The 26,800-nt window shown below is 35.8% G+C and overlaps 1 protein-coding gene across 3 annotated transcripts in view; it reads left to right on the forward strand.

Annotated features, from left to right (window-relative positions):
• IFT74 (intraflagellar transport 74) overlaps window positions 1-26,800 on the forward strand; it is a 99,682-nt gene that overhangs the window by 68,796 nt on the left and 4,086 nt on the right. For all 3 annotated transcript variants that reach the window (XM_066368287.1, XM_066368286.1, XM_066368289.1), the window contains exons 14-18: window positions 2,235-2,288; window positions 3,954-4,051; window positions 5,063-5,189; window positions 20,141-20,304; window positions 20,825-20,950. In XM_066368287.1, the coding sequence (XP_066224384.1) occupies window positions 2,235-2,288; window positions 3,954-4,051; window positions 5,063-5,189; window positions 20,141-20,304; window positions 20,825-20,950 (569 nt within the window). The remainder of the gene's footprint in view (window positions 1-2,234; window positions 2,289-3,953; window positions 4,052-5,062; window positions 5,190-20,140; window positions 20,305-20,824; window positions 20,951-26,800) is intronic.

Consider the following 26,800-nt stretch of genomic DNA (forward strand, 5'->3'; position numbering starts at 1 on the left):
CATCAATCACCCTTGTATGAAGGTATTCCAGATCACATGTGCTACAAACGCCAATTATTTCTCTTTGTTTCCCAATCAAAATACATTGCCATTACATAAGTGAATGGTGACGTTATTGTAGGACTAATCTTAATTTGTTATTATGTATTTCTTTAAAACTTAACCATTTACAAAGTTTGTCATTAATAACAAATTTTCTCTTTCCTCCCCCTCACAACTAATCATGTTGCACATGTGTGTTGAGACCATTGTTGATCTTTTGAACTGAGTAGTTCGGTATAGTTAATGCATTCAAAGCCTTAGCCTTAGTGAGTGCAGTTTTCCTGTTGGTTCTGGATGTTTCCTAGCTAGGAATTCATGATCAGGGTATTTACTATCCTTAGACAATAGCTTTCACTTTCAGCTTTCTACTAATAGAACTTTTTCGGTAACCCTGACAAGATTTTCTGTGTATCAGGGCTGTCCTCAATGATCTTGGGTAAAATATTTTCAGACCAGCAAGAAAATAGCTGTTTGCTGACCCAGGTCTCTGACTTTGCCTTCACCTTTGTGTACTTACAACTCACTTCCAAGCAAGTCTATATACAAGTGGAAATCCATGCCTCCTGTAACTAGAAGCTCTACCTGATTATCTTCCTCCACTCCCAAACTTTATTGCTACTATAGCCAGTACTTGGAAAAACCCTGTACCTTATAAGAGGATATATGGAACACAAGCTAATCATTGGGTTTTAGCCTCTGGACTCTTATCAGCTCCCCCATTTTCTTTGAACTCTTCTTCCTAAAGTCCTTCTAGATGTTGGCTCCTTATTACAAACCCCCGTAGGAATCTCTAGCCTGCTATTCCTCCATCCTTGCTGGAAATCATCCTAATAAGCTCTTTTAGTTTCTCCAGAATGGACAAAACACAAATTTATTTTGCTTTCTCTGCCTTGGTCCCTGGGAAGACAGGGCTGCTGCTGTCTCCTTAGTCCAAGATAATACTATGTGTCTCCAAAACTCAATTTTGTCTACACTGAAAATCCTGTTGTCGTGAAGTAATTAGCCTGTGCTAATGGTCCTGTTAATGCAGCTAAAGTGTCAGATTTTATCCATTTGTCTGGCCCTCAGATTTTTGCCCTTTTAAATGTGTCTGTTTCATATATTAAATGGAACCTGTCAAAAACTGCTGTAAGCAACTTCTCCAACTTGTTTCTCTTTTCACTTATAATACCACCATGACCTCAGTTACTCAAGTAGAAACCTGGGAGTCATATTTGACTTTTCTCTGTCTAACCTTCACCAAAATCCATTCACTTTGTCTTTTAAATGTCTCAAACAGTATTCACACTTTTGTAAATCCTAATTTGTCACCACTCTACTCCACGCAACCTTCATCTTTCATCATTACTGTGACAATTTCCAACTGGTCTTATTACCTCCACCTTCTCTTTTATTCTCCAGACCAGAAATACTATAATTTCAGAAATGCAAACTGACCGTTTTATTTTCCTGCTTAAAGATCCTCAGATCCAAAGATGCTCATTGTCTTTGATTGTAAGTGTCCGGTAAGGTCTCCCATAACCGCCTTCATCTCTGTGCCACTTTTTCACTTCCAGTCTCTGCCTCAGCCACACCACGCTGTCAGTACGTGTGCTTTCAGATTCATCCTCATCTTCAAATTTCTATACTTGTAATGCTTTGAGTTTGAATTTAATCTTCTATATTTTGACTTGGTAACTCTTACTCGTTTATTCTATATAATGCAGCCTAAATATTACTTCTTTAGAGAAAATTTCTGTGAACCTTTCTACTAAATTAGTTGTCCTTGCTATGTACTTCTGTACTACCCTTTGTTTTTCATATGACAGCGCTTAATACCTAGACTTTAAGCCTTGCTATCTTGCTTGCCAATGTGAGCTACTCAAAGATGAAATGAACTTTCTTGGGAGCTTATGTTTCCCATCACCAGTAGTGTTCAGGTATAAGCTGAAAAACTCCTGAGTAAAATAGAAAACCATTGAAAAGCCTTTAAGTTCTTTTCAGTACAAAGATTCCTTTTTATATACAAATAATCAAACATCCATATATAGCCGTTTTCAAAAGATTCTATAAGTCAGTGTACAATTATTATGCCTAATTGGAAATACTGATATTTGGTGACTGATGACATTATAGAGAACCTAAGGGATATTTCTAATCTAGAGTATTGTATCCAGTTTTTTTTAAATTGTTATATTTTGTATCTCTTATAGGTGAAATGAATCAGAAGTACAAGGAGCTAAAAAAAAGGGAGCAACATATGGACAGTAAGTGGTAGTCTTACAGATATGAAAATATTATATTTTCAGGTAGTTGTTCATTTATACCAAATCAGACATCTCATTTTGGGAAGATATAATGGCTAATAAATGCAGAAGCGTGAACATTCAAAGCATTTGCCTTGAAGGATTACTAAATATATATAATAGCATAGTTAGGGGATAGGTGAAGAATTCTAAAAAGGTTTGTACATGTATACATGTGTGTATGAGTATATGTTAGGGATAGATTCTAAATCTAGTACTTTATTTATAGTCCATAGAGAGAGTCGATAGACCACTTACTGATTAAGTGTAGAGTATTCTCTTTTATATGCTTCACTATGTTCACCTTTAATATCTTTCACCATTTTTAACTTTTTATAATATTTCTTTAATTACCTATTGTTACTTGGTTCTGTGACTGAAACTTTAGTAGCCTTCAGTTGTAGCTTCTCTTCACTTTTAAAAAAATCTTGACTTTGTAAATTGATCTTCACTTAAACTTATATTATACATTTAGAAAGTTTTCAAAATTGACATATTAACCATTTCTGGTTTCCTTCAATATCATTTTGCTAGAATCTGAAGTTTTATACGTTTGATGTCAATACTTACCTTCATAGAAGCATGCTATAAAACAGTAATTGCCTATTGTGATTTGCCAATATACCAAGATTTCTTTAAAATCTCAGCAAGTATCAAAAATTATTTAAAAGATTAATTCCTTATTTTATGCTAATCATAAAGTTATTTTTAACTGAAAGTTTTTATTTTTGGAAGATCCATAGAAATATTTTAAGAATGTAAATAAGAACAAGTTATATACTGGTTCTATATTAGGCAAGAAAAAGATTGATTACATAGAATATTTGTAATCTGAATAAATTATTAAACTTATTTAGCTGAGATTAATGCAACATTGTAAGTAAAATCCTCATATTCATATAATATAGGAAACTAGTAATATTATTTTCAAACGTAAAGCTAATTAAGGCTAATTACTTAATTAATGTAATGTTAATAATTGTAACTGTATCCAGGAGATACTATGTAAACACAGATTTTTTTTCCTGATCTCTTTATCAACTGTAACTCCTGGGCCTATATAAATTTTTAGTTTACTTGTAAGTTATAAGGTCATAACAAATGTTATGAAAGTATCTAGAAATATGCTCATTGAGTAATTACCCTTAGGTTAATAAAATGTTAAACATTGATACTTTAAAATTTACTTTGAATTTCTAAAATGTACTCTTAAGACCTACAAATCAGCCTGACTGGGCAGTGATGCAGTGGATAGAGCATCGGACTGGGATGCGGAAGACCCAGGTTCGAGACCCCAAGGTCGCCAGCTTGAGTGAGGGCTCATCTGGTTTGAGCAAAAACTCACCAGCTTGAGCCCAAGGTCGCTGGCTTGAGCAAGGGGTTACTCGGTCTGCTGAAAGCCCATAGTCAAGGCACATATGAGAAAGCAATCAATGAACAATTAAGGTGTTGCAATGCGCAACGAAAAACTAATGATTGATGCTTCTCATCTCTGTCCCTGTCTATCCCTCTCTCCGACTCTCTGTCTCTGTAAAAAAAAAAAAGAATTAAAGACCTACAAATCATCAGAATTTATAGTGTTAACTATATCAAAAGTAGCCTCTCATCATATTTCTCAACTGACAGCTTTTATTCAGACTTTTGAGGAAACTAAGAATCAGGAACTGGAACGGAAGGCACAGATAGAAGCTGACATTGTTGCACTTCTGGAGTATAGTAGTCGGGTGAGTACTGTGTACATGTCCTGGTGTCCTCATTATTTTTACTGATTACCTTTTCCAATGCAACTCAAAAAATCCAGTGGTTTACTATTGCATTCATTCATTTAAACTGTTTCCTTTACATTCTCTCGCTTATTTTTTGTTTTGTTTTGGGTTTCTTTTGTATTTTTCTGAAGTGAGAAACTGGTGCCCGCATGTGCACCCGCATGACTCCTGCATGTGCCTGACCGGGATCCACCCAATCTGGCTTGCCCACCAGGAGGCAATACTCTGCCCATCTGGGCTGTTGCTCTGTTGCAACCAGAGCCATTCTAGCACCTGAGGTGGAGGCCATGGAGCCATCCTCAGTGCCCAGGCCAACTGTGCTCCCATGGAGCCTTGGCTGCAGGAGGGGAAGAGAGAGAGAGAGAGAGAGAGAGGAAGGAGGGGGGGGAAGGTGGAGAAACAGATGGGCACTTCTCTTGTGTGCCCGGACCGGGAATCGAACCTGGGACATCTACACACCAGGCCAACGCTCTACATATGAGCTAACTGGCCAGGGCCTAGTATATATTTTTAAATATATTTTTATACTGTAATTTGTATTATAAATGAAAGAAATTCTGTTCTTATGGAAATCTACAGGAGTACAAGATATCTAGAATATCTTGGTTCATCAAAACATGCTTATTGAGAAGCCACTAGTGTATGGTATGATGGGAGGGAAAAACGCAGTTTCTTTTCAGTATTTTTAGTTTTTAAGACTCAAATTAGTTTCTGAAACAGTGTTGAATTTTTTTGTGTAATGCAATAAAAAGTAAATTTTTAAAAAATATTTTGATTTGTAATTTAGCCTGTCTTATTGAGAAAACTTGATTTAATTTCACTCTCTTCTATAAAACATATGTAATGAATGTTATATTTAAAAAAGAATACCCATTCAAAACACCCCAATCCTTATCAATGTTTTCTAAGAGTTTTATTGGAGAGTTAAATTGGTGAATTTTTTTCATTTTTATTTCACTGCAAACACAGAATATAAATCGTATGAAACAGATATCCTCTATCACCAACCAAGAGCTGAAGATAATGCAAGATGATCTCAATTTCAAATCTACTGAAATGCAGAAATCACAAAGTACGGCTAGTAATTTGACTTCAGGTGAGAAAATAATGTAGATTTTAAAAATCTTTTTTTTTTTTGGAACAAATTGGAACTTTCAAAATGTACTAATTTTTTTTTGAAATATTAATGATATAATTTATGAATGCCTGTTGCTCCACTCATTTATTGTCTTATAATTTTCTGTGATTTTTCACATCAACTAGATAGTATTTCATTGGATGGTCTCATTCATTTAACATTTATTGAAAACTTCTTCTATGCCTGTGCTATAACTTGGGTATTCCCAGATTTTTTTAAAAAACAGTCTCTTTCCTCAAGGAACTGTCAACCTGGTAGAATGACAAGTAAACAATTAAAATATAATGTAATAGTGCTATGATAGAAGCATAGGAGCAATAGAAGTACGTACTATATCCACCCCAGTCGTGGGTAGTCAGGAGAGGTATCCTAGTGGAGGTAATGTTTTAATGTTTTGATTGTAATTAGTTTCAGACATGAATGACTAATATGAAAATAGAACAGCACTGTCCAACAGAAATGTAATGCCAGCCAAATATGTAATTTCAAATTTCCTAGCAGCCATGTTAAAAAAGTAAAGGGAGGCCCTTGCGGTTGGCTCAGTAGTAGAGTGCTGGTCTGGCATGAGATGTTCTGGGTTTGATTCCCAGTCAGGGCACACAGGAGAAGCAACCGTCTGCTTCTCCCCACTCATCCTCCCCCTTCCCCTCCCTTCTCTCTCTTTCTTTCTCTCTCTCTTTCTTCTCCCACAGCCATGGCTCAATTGGCTCTAGCACTGAGGATGGCCCCATAGAGCCTCCACCTCAAGTGCTAAAAATAAAAATAACTTAGTTGTGAGCATGGCCCCAGATGGGCAGAGCATCGGCCCCAGACGTGGGTTGCTGGTGGATCCCTGTCAGGGCACATGTGGAAGTCTCTTTTTCTCCCCTCTTCTCAGTTGGAGAAGAAGAAAAAAAAGTGAAAAGAGATAAATGAATTTTAACAAAATATTTAATTGAACCCAGTGTATTCAAAATGTCATTTTAACATATAATCAATATAAAAGTGATCAATGAGATTTTACAATCACAGCCCATCTAACTCTGGAAGCAGTACATTCAAAAACCGTATGTGGCTAGTGGCTGCCGTTTGGATAGTACAGACAGAGATTAAAAACAAATATACAAAATTAAGTTTAAAGAGCCTGGGATTAAGTTTTGTAAAAATTAGTATGGAATCTTTGATTTTTAGACTAGTGAATTCTAACTATGAGTGTTTTTTTATGCTAACATATGTGGTGACTTTAAATTAGCTATGTTTTTATTTTCTACTTGGAATTACTCTGGCAACTAGTGAAATCATGGGGAATAAAACCTGGTATTTGCTAACTTAAAAATGTTGAAAGATTCTTGAAATATAATAATGGACTCATGATATCCATTTATCTGGGATCCCAGAATCTAAAAAGCTCTTGGCAGCAAAACTGAATCTGAACTGAACCGACATGAGGCTATTTATAGTCTTAATTATCCTACCTAGTGTGACTGCTCATACTTTCTGCTGCAACAGTTTTCATATACTTGATGACAGGATGCTGCCTCTGACCCAGCTGGGGGAGTTGTACAGTAATTATTATGTGCACTATTTTCTAAAATCAGAAGAATTCTGCATTCTGAAACACAGACTCCCTATGAGTTTTATTTAAAGGATTATGGACCTATAAATACACATTGAATGTTATTAATAAACAATTGAATTTAGAGTGATGATATACATGCACAATTGTTATTCTACATATTTAAGTATATATATTTTATCTGCCCAGATGTGTTTAGGGTTTGTTTTTACCTAGTTTTATTTGCAAAACAATTGGAGGAGTAATTCTAATTTTGATTATTACCTTCGATTGGTTTGATGACAAGTGTTTTTTAATTGTGATAAAACACATACAATTTATCATCTTAACCACCTTTAAATGTACAGTATAGTAATTTTAACTATATGCACATTGTTGTGCAACAGATATCTAGAACTTTTCCATCTTATAAACCTGAAATGTACACCTATTGAAAAACAACTTCCCCAAGCACATCACACTTTGTTTCTATGAGTTTGATGATTTTAGATATCTTATATAAATGGAAATGTGCAATATTTGTCTTTTTGTGAATGATTTATTTACTTGTCATAATGTTCTTGAGGTTCATCTATTTTGTAACATGTGACAGGACTTCCTTTTTTGAGGCTGAGTAATATTCCATTATATTCCATTCCACATACTACAGTTTCTTTATTCATTTATTTGTTGGTGGACCTTTAGATTGTTTCTGCCTCTTGGCTATTGTGAATAATACTGCATTGAACATGGGTTTGCACATATCTCTTTGAGGTTCTTTATTCAATTCTTTTGGGTATGTAGGACTATGAATGTTTTTACATCTATATTTTCTTTTTTCTGTAAGCTAAAGAATTAAATGTTCAATTACTCCATCTGAGAAATCTCTTTTTTTATGTTTTAGACCATAATTTTAAGTTTTTCATTTATCTAAGGACAATATTAATTCAAGTTTTTGCCTCATTTAAGCTGTTTTTTATAAATGTTTGTTGAGCAACATACATTGTAAAAAGGTAAATAACAATACCAGGAAATGAATTCAATAATCAGGACTTTGTATTTCTTTCATAATTTTATGCTTTGTGTTAACATTTCCTTTTAAAACCTAGACATATTTTCTCCAGAGATGTAGAGTTGAAAAAGAATTGAAACAGGCTTTAGTAGAGATAAGAATTTAGCTTTTTATTGTGATAAGATTTTACTGAAAACATTCCATATTAAAGTTTGAATTCTTTGACCCCTACAATTAGTTTCATTTGCCTCAGCTATTTTTAAGTGTTAATTTAAACCAAACATATAAGTTATTTTTTTTCTTTCCTTAACACCATCCCCAACAAGAAATTTCTTGTGTGTGGATATAACAGTAAGATGTTTATATTTTTTTCACTTTTTAGAGATAATATGTTTTACATTTCCCTTTTGTGAATTGCCTCCTTTTTTGGCCCTTGAAGTTAGAGACACAGAACTCACAGGATTTTCCTAGTGTACATAGTCTGTTTCTTAATAGAACAGTACCACCCCTAATGGGCAAATTTCTTTTGGGGGGAGAGTAAAAAAAATCTTGGGTATCATTATAGTTTGTGGCCCTCCAAAGGTTCCTTTACATAGGCAGATCAAAATTACATCTGTAATCTAAAAATTTTCATGGAGGAGGCAATTGGGTTAAAAAAAATAGTCTTATAAAAAGTCTCCTTGCCTGACCAGGCGGTGGCGCAGTGGATAGAGGGTTGGATTGGGATTTGGAGGACCCAGGTTCAAGACCCCGAGGTCGCCAGCTTGAGCATGGGCTCATCTGATTTGAGCAAGGCTCACCAGCTTGAGCCCAAGGTCTCTGGCTCAAGCAAGGGGTCACTCAGTCTGCTGTAGCCCCCCAGTCAAGGCACATACGAGAAATCAATCAATGAACAACTAAGGAGCCGCAACGAAGAATTGATGTTTCTCATCTCTCTCCCTTCCTGTCTGTCTGTCCCTATCTGTCCCTCTCTCTGACTCTCTGTCTCTGCCACAAAAAAAAAGTCTCCTTACGGGGACAACAATGGAAAAAAAGGTCAACCTATAATTTTCTTTTTTTGTTGTGTTTTATCTGGATTTGGAATTAGGATAATACTGGCCTCATAAAATGAGCTTGAAAGTGTCTTCCCTCCTCTTGCATTTTTAGAACAGTGTGAGAAGGATAGGTATTAGTTCTTCTTTAAATGTTTGGTAAAATTCTCCTTTGAAGCCACCCAGGATTTTTGTTTGTTGGGAGTATTTTTATTACTGCTTTATTTCATTAGTTCTGATGGGGACAGGGCTCTTTCACTGGTATTAACAGTGCATGTGTCCCCATCGGAGAGGTCAGCCACCATCTGACTTATACTGGTGTTTGCACTGCCTCTCATTGGAAGTGCTTGTGTTTGCCCTCTGTCCCTTTAGAAAACATCAACTTTAGGGAGATTTTTGCACCACAGGGATGTGAAACCTCTCTCTGGCCTTAAGTTGTGAGGAATGCTTTCCAGCTTGTGGTTTGTCTTTCCAGATTTCTGCATTTTTCTTCTTTTTGTTTCAGACACAGGAAGAGCCAGCCATTGCCTGACTGGCTTCTGGCCCTGGGGTCACACTTAGCACAGCAGTCTCTACTTCAAGATGATGCCCACTTACTAAAAGGGCAATTTTTTTTAACATCTGATTTCTAATTCTTTTGGGATTTTCCTTTTAAATACCCAAAATGCTATTTCAGATTAAAGAAAACAGAAGTATGAGACTGTACCCCAAAAGGCACTTATAATATTCCATTGATAGGAAGCACCCAGAATAGGTAAAGGAGCAGAGACAGAAAGCAGGTGAGGAGTTTCCAGGGGCGGGAGGAGTGGGGAGTGAGTGAGTCCTTTTGGTGCAGGGTTTCCATTTGGGGTGATGGAATATTCTGCAACAAGATAGCGGTGATGTTTGCAGAGCATTGTGAGCATACTCCATGCTCAGGAATGGCACACTTTAAAATATAAAGAATTGCTTTTATTTATTCCTTAAAATCATGCCATTGAAAAATGAAAGAAAAAAAACTTCCTGCCCCAAATCCCAAATAATAAAAATACAATAAAACTGAATCATGCCATGGAGAAAAGAAAAACAACAATGGCTGAAAATAAAAAGATCAAAGAGGGGAGTAAAAAAGATTCCTCTGATGACGACACCAAGCAGCTCTTGAGCTGGCCCTGATGCATTGTAAGGAGGCAGCTCCTCTCGTCTGTCCAGAACACTGGTGGGGCCTCACTGTGGTCAGGATATGTCACACAGGCTTTAGAGCTCTAGCTCTGTAGGTGGCACGGCCGCTGGAGTCAGGCGCCCCTCCAGGGCTGATTCAGCCTTCAGCTCTGCCCATGCAGACAGCTCCTCCAGAACCCCCTTTCATCCATACATGAGGAGGGACATTAGGCTGTTCAGGTGAAATCAGATTTGTGGCCTGGTCCAAACAAAACTGCCCTAGGCCTCTCTGTGTTAACTCTGTGTCCCAGCATGTAAAGGGCCACAGGTGTGTGGGCAGTGCCCAGACCCATTGGCAGCAAGTGGAACATACCACCATGGTTAGCTTTGTTTGTTGGGAGTTTTCTGATTACTGCTTTGATTTTATTAGTTATATTGGTCTATTCAGATTTGCTAGTTCTTCTTTACTCAGTTTTGGAAGATTGTTTGTTTCTTTGAATTTATCCATTTCTTCCAGATCTTCCAATTTGTTGGCATAGTGTTGTTTGTAATACTATCTTTAGAATCCTTTGTATTTCTGTAGTGTCAGTTATTCTCTTTTATTTATGGTTTTATTTATTTGGTGGACCACCTTCTTATACCATGTACAAGAATAAATTCATAATGGGTTAAAAACTTAAATGTTAGACTCCAAACCATAAAAATCTTAGAAGATATATGCAGTAAAATCTAAGAAAATTGTTGTAGCAGTATTTTTTTTCTGATATATTTGGGGGGGCAAGGGAAAAAAAATTAAAAAGTGGGACTACATCAAAATAAAATGTTTTTGCACAGCCAGTGGTACCGTCAGCAAAGTGGAAAGACAGCCCAATGAATGTGAGAAAATATTCATGAATGATACATCTGACAAGGAGTTAATCTAAATTTATAAAGAACTTATACAATTCAACCCCCCCCCCAAAAAAAGGCAATGTAATTTAAAAATGGGCAAAGGAACTGAATCAACACTTTTCCAACTTCTCCAAGGAGGATATACAAAGTTGCTCAATGTCATTAATCAGAGAAATAGAATGAAAACCACAATGAAATACCACCTCACACTGTCAAAATGGCTATCATCAATAAATTAAATGCTGGCAAGGATGTGGATAAAGCGGAACCCTCATGCACTGTTGTTAGTAACGCAGATTGGTGCAGCCACTGTAAAAAAACAATGTGCAGTTTCCTCATGAATCAGTGGTTCCACTTTTGGGAATATATACAAAGAAACCTGAAACAGGGATTCCAAAGAATATATGCATCCTTCTGGTAATTGCAGTGTTATTTAAAATAGCCAAAATTTGGAAGCAGCCCAAGTGCCAATCAGTAGATGAGTGGATATAAAAGCTGTGGTACGTTTACACAACGGGATACTACTCAGCCATAAAAAAGGAAGGAAATGTTACCTTCTGTTCCAGCATGGATGGATCTAGAAAGTTTTATGTTATGTGAAATAAGGCAGAGAAAAACCATATGATTTCATTTACCCTATGTCCCTATGTATAAGATGCACCTTACTTTTGGGGCCCGAAATTAGAAATAAAAGTGTATTACATAAAGTTACTGAACTCAAGTTTTATTTATCATAAAATTCATACAACTCCTTATCACTGTCAAAACTTCAATCCATTAGCTTGTCGTCATCTGTGTCTGATGACAAATCAGGGTCTTCAACAATGAGCGCAAAAAAAAGCAGGAAATGCAAGTAAACAATCTACAACCACTGTGTAAGAAGCACCCGGTTTGTAGACCCCAAATTTTTCAGAAAAGGGTGCATCTTATACATGGGAAAATGTGGTATATGTAGAATCTGATGAACAAAATAAACAAGCAAACAAAAAAAAGTCATAGATACAGAACAGACTGACTTCTGTCAGAGAAGTGGGTGGTTTGGAGGCTGGGTGAAAAGGGTGAAGGGACTAAGCAAAAAAAATAAATAAATAAAAACCAATCTCAGACTCAGATAACCATATGGTGAGAAAGGGGAATAGGGGAAACAAGAGGGTAAAGGAGGGATAAATGGTGACAGATCTTGACTTTGGATGGTGAACACACAGTACAATGTACAATATGTAGTATAGAATTGTACACTTGAAACATAATTTTATTAACCCATGTGACCCCGATTAATTCAATAAAAGTTTTTTTAAATGTTCAAGAAACACTGGTGTGTTGCATGAGTAAAGAGGCAAAGAACCTGTCAGCAATAGTTTTTATTTATATTTTTGGAAAGGAAACTCCAAGGAATAAACAAATGCACTGATTGCAGAATATTTGAGGTACATTTCCCCAGGTCAAAGCGGTTCCTTCTTAGATTTTGCTACTGTGTACACACTGCTTGGTAAACTTTGCAACTTCAGAGCATATCAGAAGGAACTAGTCTGCATCCTCTTCCTGTCTCTTCCCTTGGAGAAGCTTTTAGCTTTTCATGGGGACCTGCTGTTAAAGGAAGATAAAGTTTACCCTATACCAACCAACCATTTTCTCCTGTCACTAGGAAAAGCAGTTTGTATAGCTCTTAAATGCATTTCTGTAATATAATTTCAGATTAAACTTGTTAAATTTCTGTATGTAACTGTTATTACCAGTCAAAATATACAAGCTAAGTACAATTCCTATTTAGAACATTGAAACCATAAGTGTAAGTGACTTGGTTAGCACCTTAATTCTCATCTTAACTATTTTCAACCTTGGAAATATAAAAGCAACTAAAGAAAACCCTATCAACATTTAAGTTCATATACATTTATTTTTAATAACATATCAATATGAGTCTTAAGACTTTTGAAGGTATAAAAAATGTTCAAGTTTAGTTATACCAACTTAAAAGAAATTTTGTTGCTAACACCTTGTTTCTTAAATCAATGTCTTTTTCAACCTTTTAAAACTATTTGATATTTTATACTCTATGTGATAATTGTTATATTTGTGAGTCACCCAATTCTTGAACATGAGATTTTTTATTATAATGTCATCTTACAAGTATATATTTTTTTTTTTTTTTTTTTTACATAGGCAGAAATAGACAGGGACAGACAGACAGGAACGGAGAGAGAGATGAGAAGCATCAATCATTAGTTTCTCGTTGTGCGTTGTGACCTCTTAGTTGTTCATTGATTGCTTTCTCATACGTGCCTTGACCGCGGGCCCTCAGCAGACCGAGTAACCCCCCACTGGAGCCAGAGACCCTGGGTCCAAGCTGGTGAGCTTTTTGCTCAAGCCAGATGAGCCCGCGCTCAAGCTGGCGACCTCGGGGTCTCGAACCTGGGTCCTTCTGCATCCCAGTCCGATGCTCTATCCACTGCGCCACCACCTGGTCAGGCTTACAAGTATATTTTAATCAATAATCTTTCTGGTATATTGGGTAGAAGAGAAAGGTTTTATAGAAGCTTTGTGTCTTTACAGATAATAAAACTTAATTGCAAGTAAATTTTGCTAACTCTTATATGAAGAGATCAACTAACATACTCATTGCCTTCCTACATATTAGGGCAGGGGTCCCCAAACTTTTTACACAGGGGGCCAGTTCACTGTCCCTCAGACCGTTGGAGGGCCGGACTATAAAAAAAACTATGAACAAATCCCTATGCACACTGCACATATCTTATTTTAAAGTAAAAAAACAAAACGGAAACAAATACAATATTTAAAATAAAGAACAAGTAAATTTAAATCAACAAACTGACCAGTATTTCAATGGGAACTATGCTCCTCTCACTGACCACCAATGAAAGAAGTGCTCCTTCTGGAAGTGCGGCGGGGGCCGGATAAATGGCCTCAGGGGGCCGCAGTTTGGGGACCCCTGTATTAGGGAGACATGGGAGACTGAGTGCCAAAACTTTGTACAGGCATGCCTTGCTTTATCACATTTTGCTTTATTGCACTTTGCAGATACTATTATTTTTAATCAACATCAAGGCAAGATCACCAGCACTAAGATAATAACTCAGAAGGCTCAGAGGATGGTTAGCTGCTTTTAATCAAAGTGTGTATATTGTTTTTTTAGATATAATGCTACTGCACACTTAATAGATTATAGTTTAGTGGAAAGATAACTTTTACATATACTGGGAACCCAGAAAATTTGTATGGCTTGTCTTATTATGATATTTGCTTTATTATAGTGATCTGGAACCAAACCTGTAATATCTCCAAAGTATGCCTGTATAAACTACCCAGATTCTGATCTGACTGCTGAGCTATGTATGCATTGGGTAGACTTCTAGGAAAAAACAGTTGCTAGACGTTGAAAGACTCGAGTAGAGATTTCTGGTGCTACCCACTTCAAAGAAGTTTTTAGAGTTTTAGTTCAGTGAAGTTTGTTGCTCATTTATAATACAAACCATTCTTGAAAGGAGCAGCAACCTACAACATATAACTTAAAATGTCCATTTTACTGTAAAAACTTAAAGACGTGAAGAAATAGGAAACTGTGATTCAAGAGAAAAGCAATCATTATTGATGGAACCTGAGAAAACCCAGATGTTAAAATGAAAAGGACTTCAAAAGTTTGTAAATATATTTAAGGACTTAAAGGAAAATAAAAGTATAATAAATGAATAGATAGAGAATGCCACAGAGAAATGGGAATTAGAAAAAAAAACAAGTAAAAATTCTAGAATTGAAAATTTAAGTGAAATTAAAAAAACATTGAATGACCTTAATTAAAGATTGAAGACAGCAGAAAAGAAGAGTGGGGGAACTTGGAGATAAGTTGATAGATATTATCCAATCTGAAAAAGAAATAAAAATGAATGGAGCCTAAATGACCTATGGGACAATTTCAAGCAATCTAACATGCATATAATTGGAGTCCCAGACAGGAAAGAGAGACAGAGAATGGGGAAGAAAAGATAGTTGAAGAAATAGTTCTAAAAAAATTTCCAGATTTGATGTAAAACTTGATTTTGTAGTTCTGAGAAGCACATTGTACCCCAAACATGATTAATATAAAAATCTCTCACCTAAGCACATCATAGTCAAACTGCTGAAATAAGCAGCAATAAAGAGAAAACAATGAAAAGAGCTAGAGAAATATGTATGGAATAATACATTTCACTATAAGGTTAAATTTTATCTTTAAAAATTAATATTAATTTTATATTTTACTCTAAAATTTTTTAATATAAAAATCTTTCATCCCTAAATCTGTATGTAGGAAAAGGAAGTTGTTTATGTTTGGCTTCAACACTGAAATACCATCATTATTTTTCTGAGAGCACTCATATTCCTACTTTTATTTTTTTTAAGTCAGAGGAGGGGAGATAGTAAGACAGACTTTCACAGTCACCCCAACTGGGATCCACTTGCCAACTCCTGTCCGGGGATGATGCCTGAATCAACCAAGCTATTTTTAGCACCTGAGGCTGATTACACTTGGACCAGTGGAGCTATCCTTAGCCCAGGGCTAGTGCTCGAACTCATCCAGCCACTGGCTGTTGGAGGAGAAGAGGGAGAGAAGCAGATGGTCACTTCTCCTGTATGCCCTAACCGGAATTCGAACCCAGGACGTTCATATGCCGGGCCAATGCTCTATCTGCTAAGCCAAAAGGGCAAGTCTTGCTCCTACTTTAAAATAAAGGAAAAGGGAAGGCAAAATGTTCTAAAATGAAAATGTATAACTGTACGCCTACCTACTGTAACTGCTGAATATATATAGTATTATTAACATGCCCAACTGAGAACACAGGAGAGAGGAACTTGGCCAAGGCAGGTTTGAATTTAGAGTCCTTCATCTGGATATGCAAGTTAGGTATTTCCATTTCATATTAGCATCCAATTTTTAGTTTCTTCTAATTGGATTTTACTTTGGTAGCTAAAAGAAAAGCCAAACAAAGAATGATGCCTTGAGGAAAGAAGCCTGCAGTAGCAAAATCAACCAAGTGTTCTGTTTGCTCTTCACATAGCTCCTCATTGCTCAAAGAAGCATCTTTTTGTTGATCATAAAATAATATTTGCTATTTTAAAAATGGACCTTTCATAAAGATCATAATATTACTGAGCACCAAAGCCTGAATGGTTTCATGACCTTGGGCAAATTATTTTTGTAACTTCAGTTTCCTCATATAACATTTTCCCCCTAGGCGATTATGAATCAAATAGCAGATAAAGCCAGAAACACTTCAGCTATTCAATAATACTGGTTCTCTTTTTGCCTTCCTTTTCCTTTAAAAAAAAAAAGGACTTTTAAAGTCAGAAGCATAAAGTTAAACAATTTGGGGAATATAGAAGGTAGTTATATAATTCTATTAGAACAGACTTAAAAATAATGTTTTTTTATTATAAATGTAATTCATGTTTATTATAGAGGATGTGGGAGATATAGAAAAGCATAAATAAGAAAATTAAGAATATTTATAATCCTGTTATCTAGAATTTATTACTAGTAAAATTTTGGTTTTTATCTTTCCAGTCTTTTTTCTATGTTTGATCTCATCTTTAAAAAAAAAAAAGCCTTTCCCGAATATTCCTGCCCAGTTATCACCAAACCCTTTTGAAGGTTTCACAGCCAGATGTCTTTAAACCTTCCTCTCACTCTTAGTCCGGTTTCTTTCTAATTTATTATCAACAGATACATCAAGGTCCTTCTGGTCAGTACATCCAACATATTTTGCAGTCTTTTTATTTTTTTAATATCTAAATAGTATTCTGCAGTACAAACCACTGCAGAATGTCTTTCCCCCCCAAGGCTTCTGATTTTACTCATTTCTTCGGTCATTTCTTATTCTTTTGTATAGGATCCTTCATGTTAATTTGTTTATATATATAGGTCATGTCATGAATCCTTTTCTCTTAATGATTTCAACCATTTCCATAGCTTTAGTCATCTTTATGCTGATGATTTCAAAATCTATATTTTCAGACCTCACAGGCCCATACATGGACATCTTATTTACTTATCTCTATTTGGATATTTCTGAGGTAGCCCAAACTCAACATACCTTTTTTTTTTTTTTTTAATGTTTATTGTATGGATTTTAGAGAGGAAGGGAGACAGGGAGAGAGACCAGAACATTGATCTGCTCCTGTATGTGCCCTGACTGGGGATCAAACCAGCAGCCTCTGTGCTTCGGAACGATGCTAACCAACTTGAGCTATTCGACCAGGGTTCAACATATCTTAAGTTGGTTTCAACGCATCATCTTGCTTTCTTTCTCAAATAAAAGTTTGTCTCTGTCTCTGGTAAATGCACCATCCATTCATTTACTCATGTTGGAATAGAATTCTGCATTGACTCTTTGTTCAACCACTGTGTCCAGTCAATTGTTTGATTAATTCCAAGTCCCTAATATGTTTGAATCCCATGAGATGTTTCCTGCATTATTTTCTTATTTATTTCCATCTGACATAACTGTATATTTCACAGTTCTGTGCTTTCTTCATTGCTGTATCCCCCAGGCCTAGAAGTTTGCCTGGCACATAGAAAGCATTTAATAAATACTGTTTTAATAAATAAATAAAAACCCAAATTGACTAAACCAGTCTAAGATTTCTTGCCTAGATCACTGAATCAACCATTAACTGGTTGTCCTGCACATAGTTAATGCCATTCCAATTAATTGTAACCACATTGCAAGCAGAACAAACTTTATGAAATTTAATTGTGCCCTCTCTGATTTAAAATTCATTGATGACTTGTCCTAGCCCTTAGTATAAAGTCCCAGTGCCCTATCTTGACTTAAAAAGCCCTTCTAACTGAAATCCTTCTAATTTTTCACTTCTCTCTCTCATCACCATGCACTTTGAACTCGGAATTTTAGTTATACTGAACTTATGTTATTTGCTCAAAAGTACTATGCTTTCTTACCTCTAGACTTGCACATGTTGATTGTCTTCTCTGGAACACTTTTACTTTCTCTTTTATTTGGTTGATTCCCAATCCTTAAGGTCTGAGTTAAAAAGTATGGTTTAGAGCAGGGGTCCCCAAACTTTTTACACAGGGGGCCAGTTCACTGTCCCTCAGACCATTGGAGGGCTGGACTATAAAAAGTACTATGAACAAATCCCTATGCACACTGCACATACCTTATTTTAAAGTAAAAAAAACAAAACGGGAACAAATACAATATTTAAAATAAAGAACAAGTAAATTTAAATCAACAAACTAACCAATATTTCAATGGGAACTATGGGCCTGCTTTTGGCTAATGAGATGGTCAATGTCCGGTTCCATATTTGTCACTGCTAGCCGTAACAAGTGATATGATGCACTTCTGGAGCCGTGACGCCTGCGTCCCGTGTCACTGGAAGTAGTACTGTATGTGAGCGATGCCGCACTTTGCGGTGCTGCCACATACGGTGCTCCTCTCACTGACCACCAATGAAAGAGGTGCCCCTTCCAGAAGTGCAGCGGGGGCCGGATAAATGGCCTCAGGGGGCCACATGCGGCCCGCGGGCCTTAGTTTGGGGACCCCTGGTTTAGAGCTCTTTTGACCTTGCTCTTATGATATGATTACTCTTTACAGTAGTCCCCCTTGATCTGTAATTTTGTTTTCTGTGGATTCGGTTAGCCATGGTCATCTGTGTCCAAAATATTAAAAAGCAAAATTCCAGAAGTAAAAAATTTTTATTTTTTAAATTGCATCCCTTTCTGAGTAGTATAACTATCCTCCTTCTCCTGCCTGGTATGTGAATCATCCATGTTATATGTTACCTGCCCGTGAATCATTTATTAGCCATTTTGATTATTAGATCAACTGTCTTGGTTCTTAGTGCTTGTGTTCAAATAACCCTTATTGTTATAATCATTGTATTTTATTATTGTTGTTTATAAATTAAATACTTAACTTATAAATTAAACTTTATCATAGGTATGTATGTATGTATTGGGGGAAATCATAACATATGTAGAGTTGAGTATTATCTGCAGTTTTAGGTGTCCACTGAGGATAAGAGGAGACTACTATAGTTATCCAATATATTGTAAAAGATTAATTAATTGCCTGGTTCTACTTCTAGAATTAGCTACTTGAGCACAAATAATGTTTCTATTAATTTCCTTTATATCATCAGCAGCTGGGACATAGTAGATGCTCAATAGTTAGGAAACAAAGAAGGAGACACACATATGAACACATGTTCCTCATTATTAGTGGATTCTGTATTTGTGAATTCCCCTACTCACTAAAAGTAATTTGTAACTCCAAAATCAATTCTTGCAGCACTTTCATGATCATTTGTGCACATACATAGACTGGTGAAAAATTTTAATTGCCTGACATTCACACTTCAAGTGGAGGTAAAATAAGGCAACACTTTGCCATCTTGTTTTAGCTCTCTTACTGTAAACATGGCCCTTTTGTGGTATATTTAGTGTCACTTTTTCCCACATTTTTGTGCTTTTTGTGGAGATTTTGCTTTTTAAAATGGCCCCCAAGTGTAGTGCCTAAGTGTTGGCCAGTGTTCGTGAGCACAAGAAGGCTGTGATGTGATCTGGTTTATGGATATAAACTTTTTTCAGGCATAGATTGGCAGTGACTTCAATGTTAATGAATCAAATATATTAAATACGGTGTGTTCAAAAAACACATAAAACAGGGTTATATGTATATATATTAGTGGGTTGAAAATACTGTGACCAGAGGCTCACAGGAAAATAACCCTGTATTTCCCCTAGGAGCAATAGTTCAGTGTTCATGCTAACTTTATAGATTATAACTACCACAAATAATGAGAATTAACTGTATATGTAATTATAAAATTAGGCTTAACTATATATATCACATATATATATACACACACATACACGTATATATATATTGATATGTATGTGTGTACATATATATAATGTTTTGTAATTTGCTTTTCCCCTATATAACTATGTATATGTGTCATGTTCCTATTTAAAATAATGGCTCTATATCACATAATATATGTGATATTACTAAGTAAGAAAACAACTGTGTCTTCTCATATGTTTGTATGTGCATGGAAGCAAATATGGCTGATGTACATTACACATCAGGTTATGTTAATTACCTGGGGGGTGAGTATATTTTTCTTGATTTATCTTTGTATTGTCTCACTGATTGTAGTGAATATGTTTCTATTGTCAGTACTCTTATAAAACATGATTTTAATGGTTGTAGTGTGTTTCCTTTTGTAAAAGAAATAAAGTTTTGACTAATTATGGACTTGAATTTTCCTGTTTCAGATAGTCAATGTCTCCAGTTGGATCTACAGAAAATGGAGCTTCTGGAAAGTAAGATGATTGAGGAACAACAGTCTCTACAAAACAAAATTAAGCAAATGTTAATTGATCTGGAGACATTTAATAATTTGCCAGCTTTAAGGTCATCAAGTGAAGAAAAGAAAAAGGTAAATGGTAAAAGAGTATTACATACAAAATTATGATTTTTTTATCAGATTTTATATATATGTTGTTTATAGAATTTATTATTTCCAGTTGATTATTAGACATGTAGGAAGAAAAAAATAAAGATGTTTACATATATAATAGGAGTTACAGTGATTTAAGTTTTAAACCAAAGGCAAAAATTGAAAAGAGATACAGCATTTCAGCAAATATAGGCTGTGTTAAGAGCAGATTTGATTGTGCTATTTCCCTATTTAAGATTTTTCATGACCTTTCATTGCCATTTTACATTAATGTAAATTTGCTAGGGTAGGACTAGAGATACCAGCCTTCAGAGAGTTAATATAGTTAATTTAGCTTATTGTAGTTCAAAGGATACTTTTATAAACAGGATTTTAGAATAATTATAGCCTTGGGTAGAATTTTATCAGAGTATCATTGAAAGTATTAGTCAAATTCAATTTATATTGTCTTAGTTGATATCCCTAAAGCTATTATTTACTTCTGTTTGGTTCTGTCTAGAAATTACATGAGGAGAGTACAGTATTATCAACCCGCAGAAATGTTCTGAAAAAAGTAACGGGAAATCTAAACAAAGAATTTGAGACACTAAAAACACAATTGCAAGAAAACGAGACACATTCTCAAGTAAGAAGAAAAAAATACTCTGAAATTTATTTTTATTTCAGATTGTCCTCTTCTCTTTATATTTTAACCCCAAAATAATTCTTTTTTTTTTTTTTTGTCCTACCTGTTTTATTTACCGTTCAGATTTTCTGGCTTAGACCTGTGCTGGCGCAGTGGATAAAGCGTCGACCTGGAAATGCTGAGGTCGCCGGTTCAAAACCCTGGGCTTGCCTGGTCAAGGCACATATGGGAGTTGATGCTTCCAGCTCCTCCCCCTGTCTCTCTCTCCTCTCTCTCTGTCTCTCTCTCTTCTCTAAAATGAATAAATAAAATAAAAATTAAAAAAAATTATTTAAAAACAAACAAACAGATTTTCTGACTTAGCAGATAGCCAGATAATCTCCACTCAGAAAGAATTTGCTCCTGCTTTCTTGCCTTCTATTAACCTATCTGGAAGGCCTACTTTATGCACTCTTCTGAGTACAGCCATTAAGATAATAGCTTTACATTTTTTTCAAAAGTAAAGCATTTTTAATGCAGAAACTTTGCTAACTCATAAAAGCTATAAATAAAATAAACCCTAATGACTAATATTCCACCACCCAGAAGAGAGAATTCTTATTTTTGTGTGGGTCTTTCTAGTCTATATGTGTATATTTTGTGAACACACACTTTATACATATATATAAGTACACTTTTACTTTTATATATTATAGAAATGGTATAATTTTGTACATTATTGAGAAACTTATTTTTTCATTTTTTTAAATTAAATTTATTGAGGTAACTGGTTAATAAAATTATATAAGTTTCCAGTGTATGTTTCTGTGTACATCATCTGTATGATGCATTGTGTGCCCACCTCCCAAAATCAAAATTTTTTGTCACCATGTATTTGAGCCTCTTTACCCTTTACTACCCCCTACCCCTCTTCCCACTGGTAACCACCATTCTGTTTTCTGTGTCTGTGAGTTTTTGTTTATTGCTTTTAGTTTTATGTTCCACGTATGAGTGAGATCATGATTCTTAACTTCTTTGTGTCTGATTTATTTTGCTAAGCATTATATTCTCATGATCCATCTATGTTGTCTCAAGTGATGGCTTTTCATCTTATGTCTGAGGAGTATTTCATTGTATATATGAAGCACATCTCTCTTATCCAGTCATTTTTTGAGGGACACTTCAATTGTTTCCTTACCTTGGTCACTGTGAATAATGCAGTGAACATAGAGGTACATATATCTTTGCAAATAAGTATTTTCAGATTTTTCAAGTAGATACACAGAAGATGGATTACTAGGTCATAATGGTAACTTTATTCTTAAATTTTTGAGGAACCCTGATACTCTTTTTCATAGTGGCTATACCAGTTTACATTCTCACCAGCAGTGAATGAGGGTTCTTTTTCTCTACAACCACTCCAGTACTTGTTATTACTTGTCTTGTTAATTCCATTCTCACAGTTGTGAGGTGGTATCTCAAACTAAAAAGCTTCTGCACAGCAAAAGAAACTGCCAGCAAAACTAAAAGACAGCCAACCAAATGAGAGAAGATATTTGCAAACAACAGCTCTGACAAGGGGTTAATATCCAAAACCAATAAAGAACTCATACAACTCAAACGCAAAAAGTAAACAATCCAATTAAAAAATGGGCAGAGGACCTGAACAAATAGTTCTCCCAAGAAGACATACATATGGCCAACAGATACATGGAAAGATGCTGAACTTTGGTAACTTTTAGTGAAATGCACATCAAAACTATAATGAGATACCTCACATTTGTTTTTCATTATTAATTACACATTATAAGTACTTACCCTTGTCAATAGATATTTTTTTAATATGATTATAATATTTGACTGACATGGATATAACATAATTTACTAAATCAGTTCTGTATTGGATATTTAAGTTGTTTCCAATTTTCAAAACTATTCAAGTAATGCTGGAAACAGCATCCCATCCTTGAACTTCTTTGTTTTCTTTAATTTAAAAAGTATATATTTTTATTGATTTTTGGAGGGGGGGAGAGAGAACAAATGAGGGACAGTGAAAAATGGGGGAGAAGCGGGAAGCATCTACTTGTAATTGCTTCGGTATGTGCCTTGACTGAGCAAGCCCAGGGATTCAAACCAGCGACCTCAGTGTTCCAGGTTGATGCTTTATCCACTATACCACCACAGGTCAGGCCCTTTTTTTTTTTCTTTTAAATTTTTGACAGAGACAGAGAAAGAGAGAAGGACAGATAGGGACAGACAGGAAGGGAAAGAGATGAGAAGCATCAATTCTTCATTGTGGCGCCCTATCAGTGGTTGGCAAACTCATTAGTCAACAGAGCCAAATATCAACAGTACAACAATTGAAACTTCTTTTGAGAGCCAGATTTTTTAAACTTAAACTATATAGGTAGATACATTGTTATTAATTAGGGTACTCCTAAGCTGGCCACACTCCAAGGGCCAAAGAGCCACAGTTTGCCAACCACTGTCCTAGTTCATTGATTGCTTTCTTTTTGTATTTTTCTGAAGTAAGAAGTGGGAAGGCAGAGAGACAGTCTCCCAAATGTGCCCGACCGGAATCCACCTGGAATGCCCACTAGGGGGTGATGCTCTGCCCATCTGGGGCATTGCTCCGTTGCAACTGGAGCCATTCTGGCATCTGAGGTAGAGGCCATGGAGCCATTCTCAGCACCTGGGCCAACTTTGCTCCATTGAGGCCTTGGCTGCAGGAGGGGAAGAGAGAGAGAGAGAGAAAGGAGAAGGGGAAGGGTGGAGAAGCATATGGGCACTTCTCCTGTGTGCCCTGGCCAAGACTCGAACCTGGAACTTCCACAGGACAGGCCGACGCTCTACCACTGAGCCAACTGGCCAGGGCCTTGATTGCTTTCTCATATGTGCCTTGAGCAGAGGGGCTACAGCAGAGCAAATGACCCCTTGCTCAAGCCAGCAACCTTGGACTTCAAGCCAGCAACCTTTAGGCTCAAGCTGGTGGGCCTGCACTCAAGCCGGTGACCTTGGAGTTTTGAACCTAGGTCCTCTGAGTCCCAGTTTGACTCTATCCACTGTGCCACCACCTGAGGCTCCTGAACTTCTTGATTTACATCTATGACACCTACAAGCCCCCTTTTTATATCGTTCATCCTACTAATAATGACCTGAGCAATGTCTGAGGTCTTTTAGATTGAGAGCACTGCCCAAGATAGCAGAGATGGTGTTTGTTCCATTCTCATTTTCTCCCCTGTTCTAGTGGTGGGCATAAAATAGGAGTTGAATAAGTATTTGGAGCATTAAATGAAATACGGGGTCATATACAAAATCAGTAATTATAATCTTATAAAGATAGGTCACTCTTATCTGATTAGTCTATATGAGCAATTTACAACTATGATTTATTAATGCTAAATGAATTAATTTTTCTTTTTGTAGTAATATGATCATGGTAGACAGTCATTGTTAACATTTTGGTATAGCATTTTGTAAACTTTTTTCTTTGCAATTAATATACCCATTATATTGTTTTTACAAAAAAAATGAAATTCTATTCATATAGTCTTTAAGCATTTATTTTCTTAAATATTTTCAAGCTCTTTTGATGACATTTTATGACATCAGCTATTTCATTGTGTGGATATACCATTTTTTTAAAGGTATACCTCTTATTCTTCTTGAATGAAGTAGGGGCTTACCAGAGTTTGCCACAACCACTAAAAGCTTAGAAATCACTAATTTACATAATTTAGATTTATCAGTTATTCTCTCTCTACTTCATAATATGAAAATCTCAAAATGGACTTGTAAGTAGTAAAATTATCCTTAGATGTTTACAGTGGAGATGAGTGCTAGAGAAGAAACTTTAAAAATGTTTGTGGGAGCCCTGGCTGGTTTGCTCAGCAGTAGAGTGTCGGCCAAGCGTGTGGAAGTCCCAGGTTCGATTCCCAGCCAGGGCACACAGGATACGTGCCCATCTGCCTCTCCACCCTTCTCCCTCTCCTTTCTCTATCTCTTTTCGCTTCACAGCCAAGGCTTCATTGGAGCAAAATTGGCCTCTGCACTGAGGATGACTCCATGACCTCCACCTCAGGCACTAGAATGGCTCCAGTTACAAAGGAGCAATGCCCCAAATGGGCAGAGCATTGCCCCCTAGTGGGCATGCCGGGTTGATCCTGGTCAGGCGCATGCAGGAGTCTGTCTCTCTGCTTCCCTACTTCTCACTTCAGAAAAATACAAAATAATAATAAATGTTTATGGGATCATCATCTTAATTGGTTCTTAGGAAAAAAGATTGTTTTTTCCTAGAGAATATCGGCCCTCCTCCACTGAATAGATGACTTAAGGAGAAAACACTTGACAAACACAATTTCTTAGAGCCAGTTAATAGCTACCTTGTTTATTTCCACAGTAAGTGCTAATCATGTTCTTAAACCCATATGCTGATAATAGGAATTCATAACATTAACAATGTATAGCCTTTCTCTGTATTTGTTGCCTTTTGTGAATCCCAAATAATCAAATCTTGGTTCTCCTTATGTTTTATAACTTTTATAGAAAACTAGTTTTTGATATCTATAAATAACTTTACATCACAGCTGGGTTTTTTTTAATGAATGACTGTTAGTTATTTGAAATCATTTAACATGTCTATATGGGAACAACTGTGAAACTCGTAGAAGAACACGTAGAGACATTACATTAGTCTTGGCAACAACTTTTTGGTATGACACCAAAAGCACAAGCAACAAAGGCAGAAATAAGTAAGTGGATCTACATCAAACTAAAAAACTGTTCCTTTTGCAATCAACAAAATGAAAAAGCAACTTATGGAATGGGAGAAAATATTTGAAAATCATGTATTTGATAGGGGTTAATATATAAAGAATTTATAAGAGATGTTTTTAAAAAGTAGAGAAAAAAAAAGTTTTGTGCTTCATGATAGCCTCGGAGGTTTAAAAGCAAGTCTCTAATAAAGATGTGTAATATAGAAAAAAATTTAACCATCTGAGATAGTATTGCTATTTTTTTAGGTGAGGGGAGATAGTATTTTATAGTAGTATTCTTGTAGCAGTCAAGAGGTCTGCTGCTTTATAATAAGTCTACCTGTTTGAGTAAAACTAAGAGGGAAAATTTTGGTACTTCACAAAAGCTTATTAGAGCTTTATTATCAAAAAGTGAAGACTGCTTTTTGAAGTCCACCTTCACTTCAAGGTCCTATCTGGGGGAAATAGATCTGATTTAGCAATGTTAACTCATAGAACATAAATTCATGTAATTTATTAGTTATGATTCATCCTAATGTCTGGATCTCCTTCTTTGGAGAAAACAATAGGATGATACATTAAGTCTGAACTTATGCCCCAAAAATAACTTAGCATGAAAAGTATGAAGATATATTACTAAAGGTGCTGCAATTACCAGATTTTTAAAAATGATCCTTACTTAGAAATGTCCGGGCAGAACATTTTATATTTTATTTTTCAGATGGTGCTTTGCTTAGGAAAAAAAACAACAACTATGTGCATCTTAAAAAAGAAAGACCATAACCCAGAGTTACAAGGTTAATTAAATCAAAAAAACAGTTTAATTCTATAACAGTAAAATTGTCTTCTGAGGAAGCAACCGTGAATATAATATCCACATTAGCTTCCTGTTGATGCAGAAATTATTGTAACAGTGCCAGCTTTTCACCAGTGCTCTCATAATCTTCACACTGCAGCTCTGCTCTTATCACAGTTTGTGGAGTTAGACAGGAAATTCAGCCCTGGAAATAAGGAAGTTTCTCCTATATAGCTGAACCTTTGGCAGTGTTAGAATATATATTACGTTTGTGGCATTAGACTTCCATATTTCAAGGAGAGATTCCTATTAAGTTCCATT

Source organism: Saccopteryx leptura, chromosome 2 (genome assembly GCF_036850995.1).
Source record: "Saccopteryx leptura isolate mSacLep1 chromosome 2, mSacLep1_pri_phased_curated, whole genome shotgun sequence".
Lineage (NCBI taxonomy): Eukaryota > Metazoa > Chordata > Mammalia > Chiroptera > Emballonuridae > Saccopteryx > Saccopteryx leptura.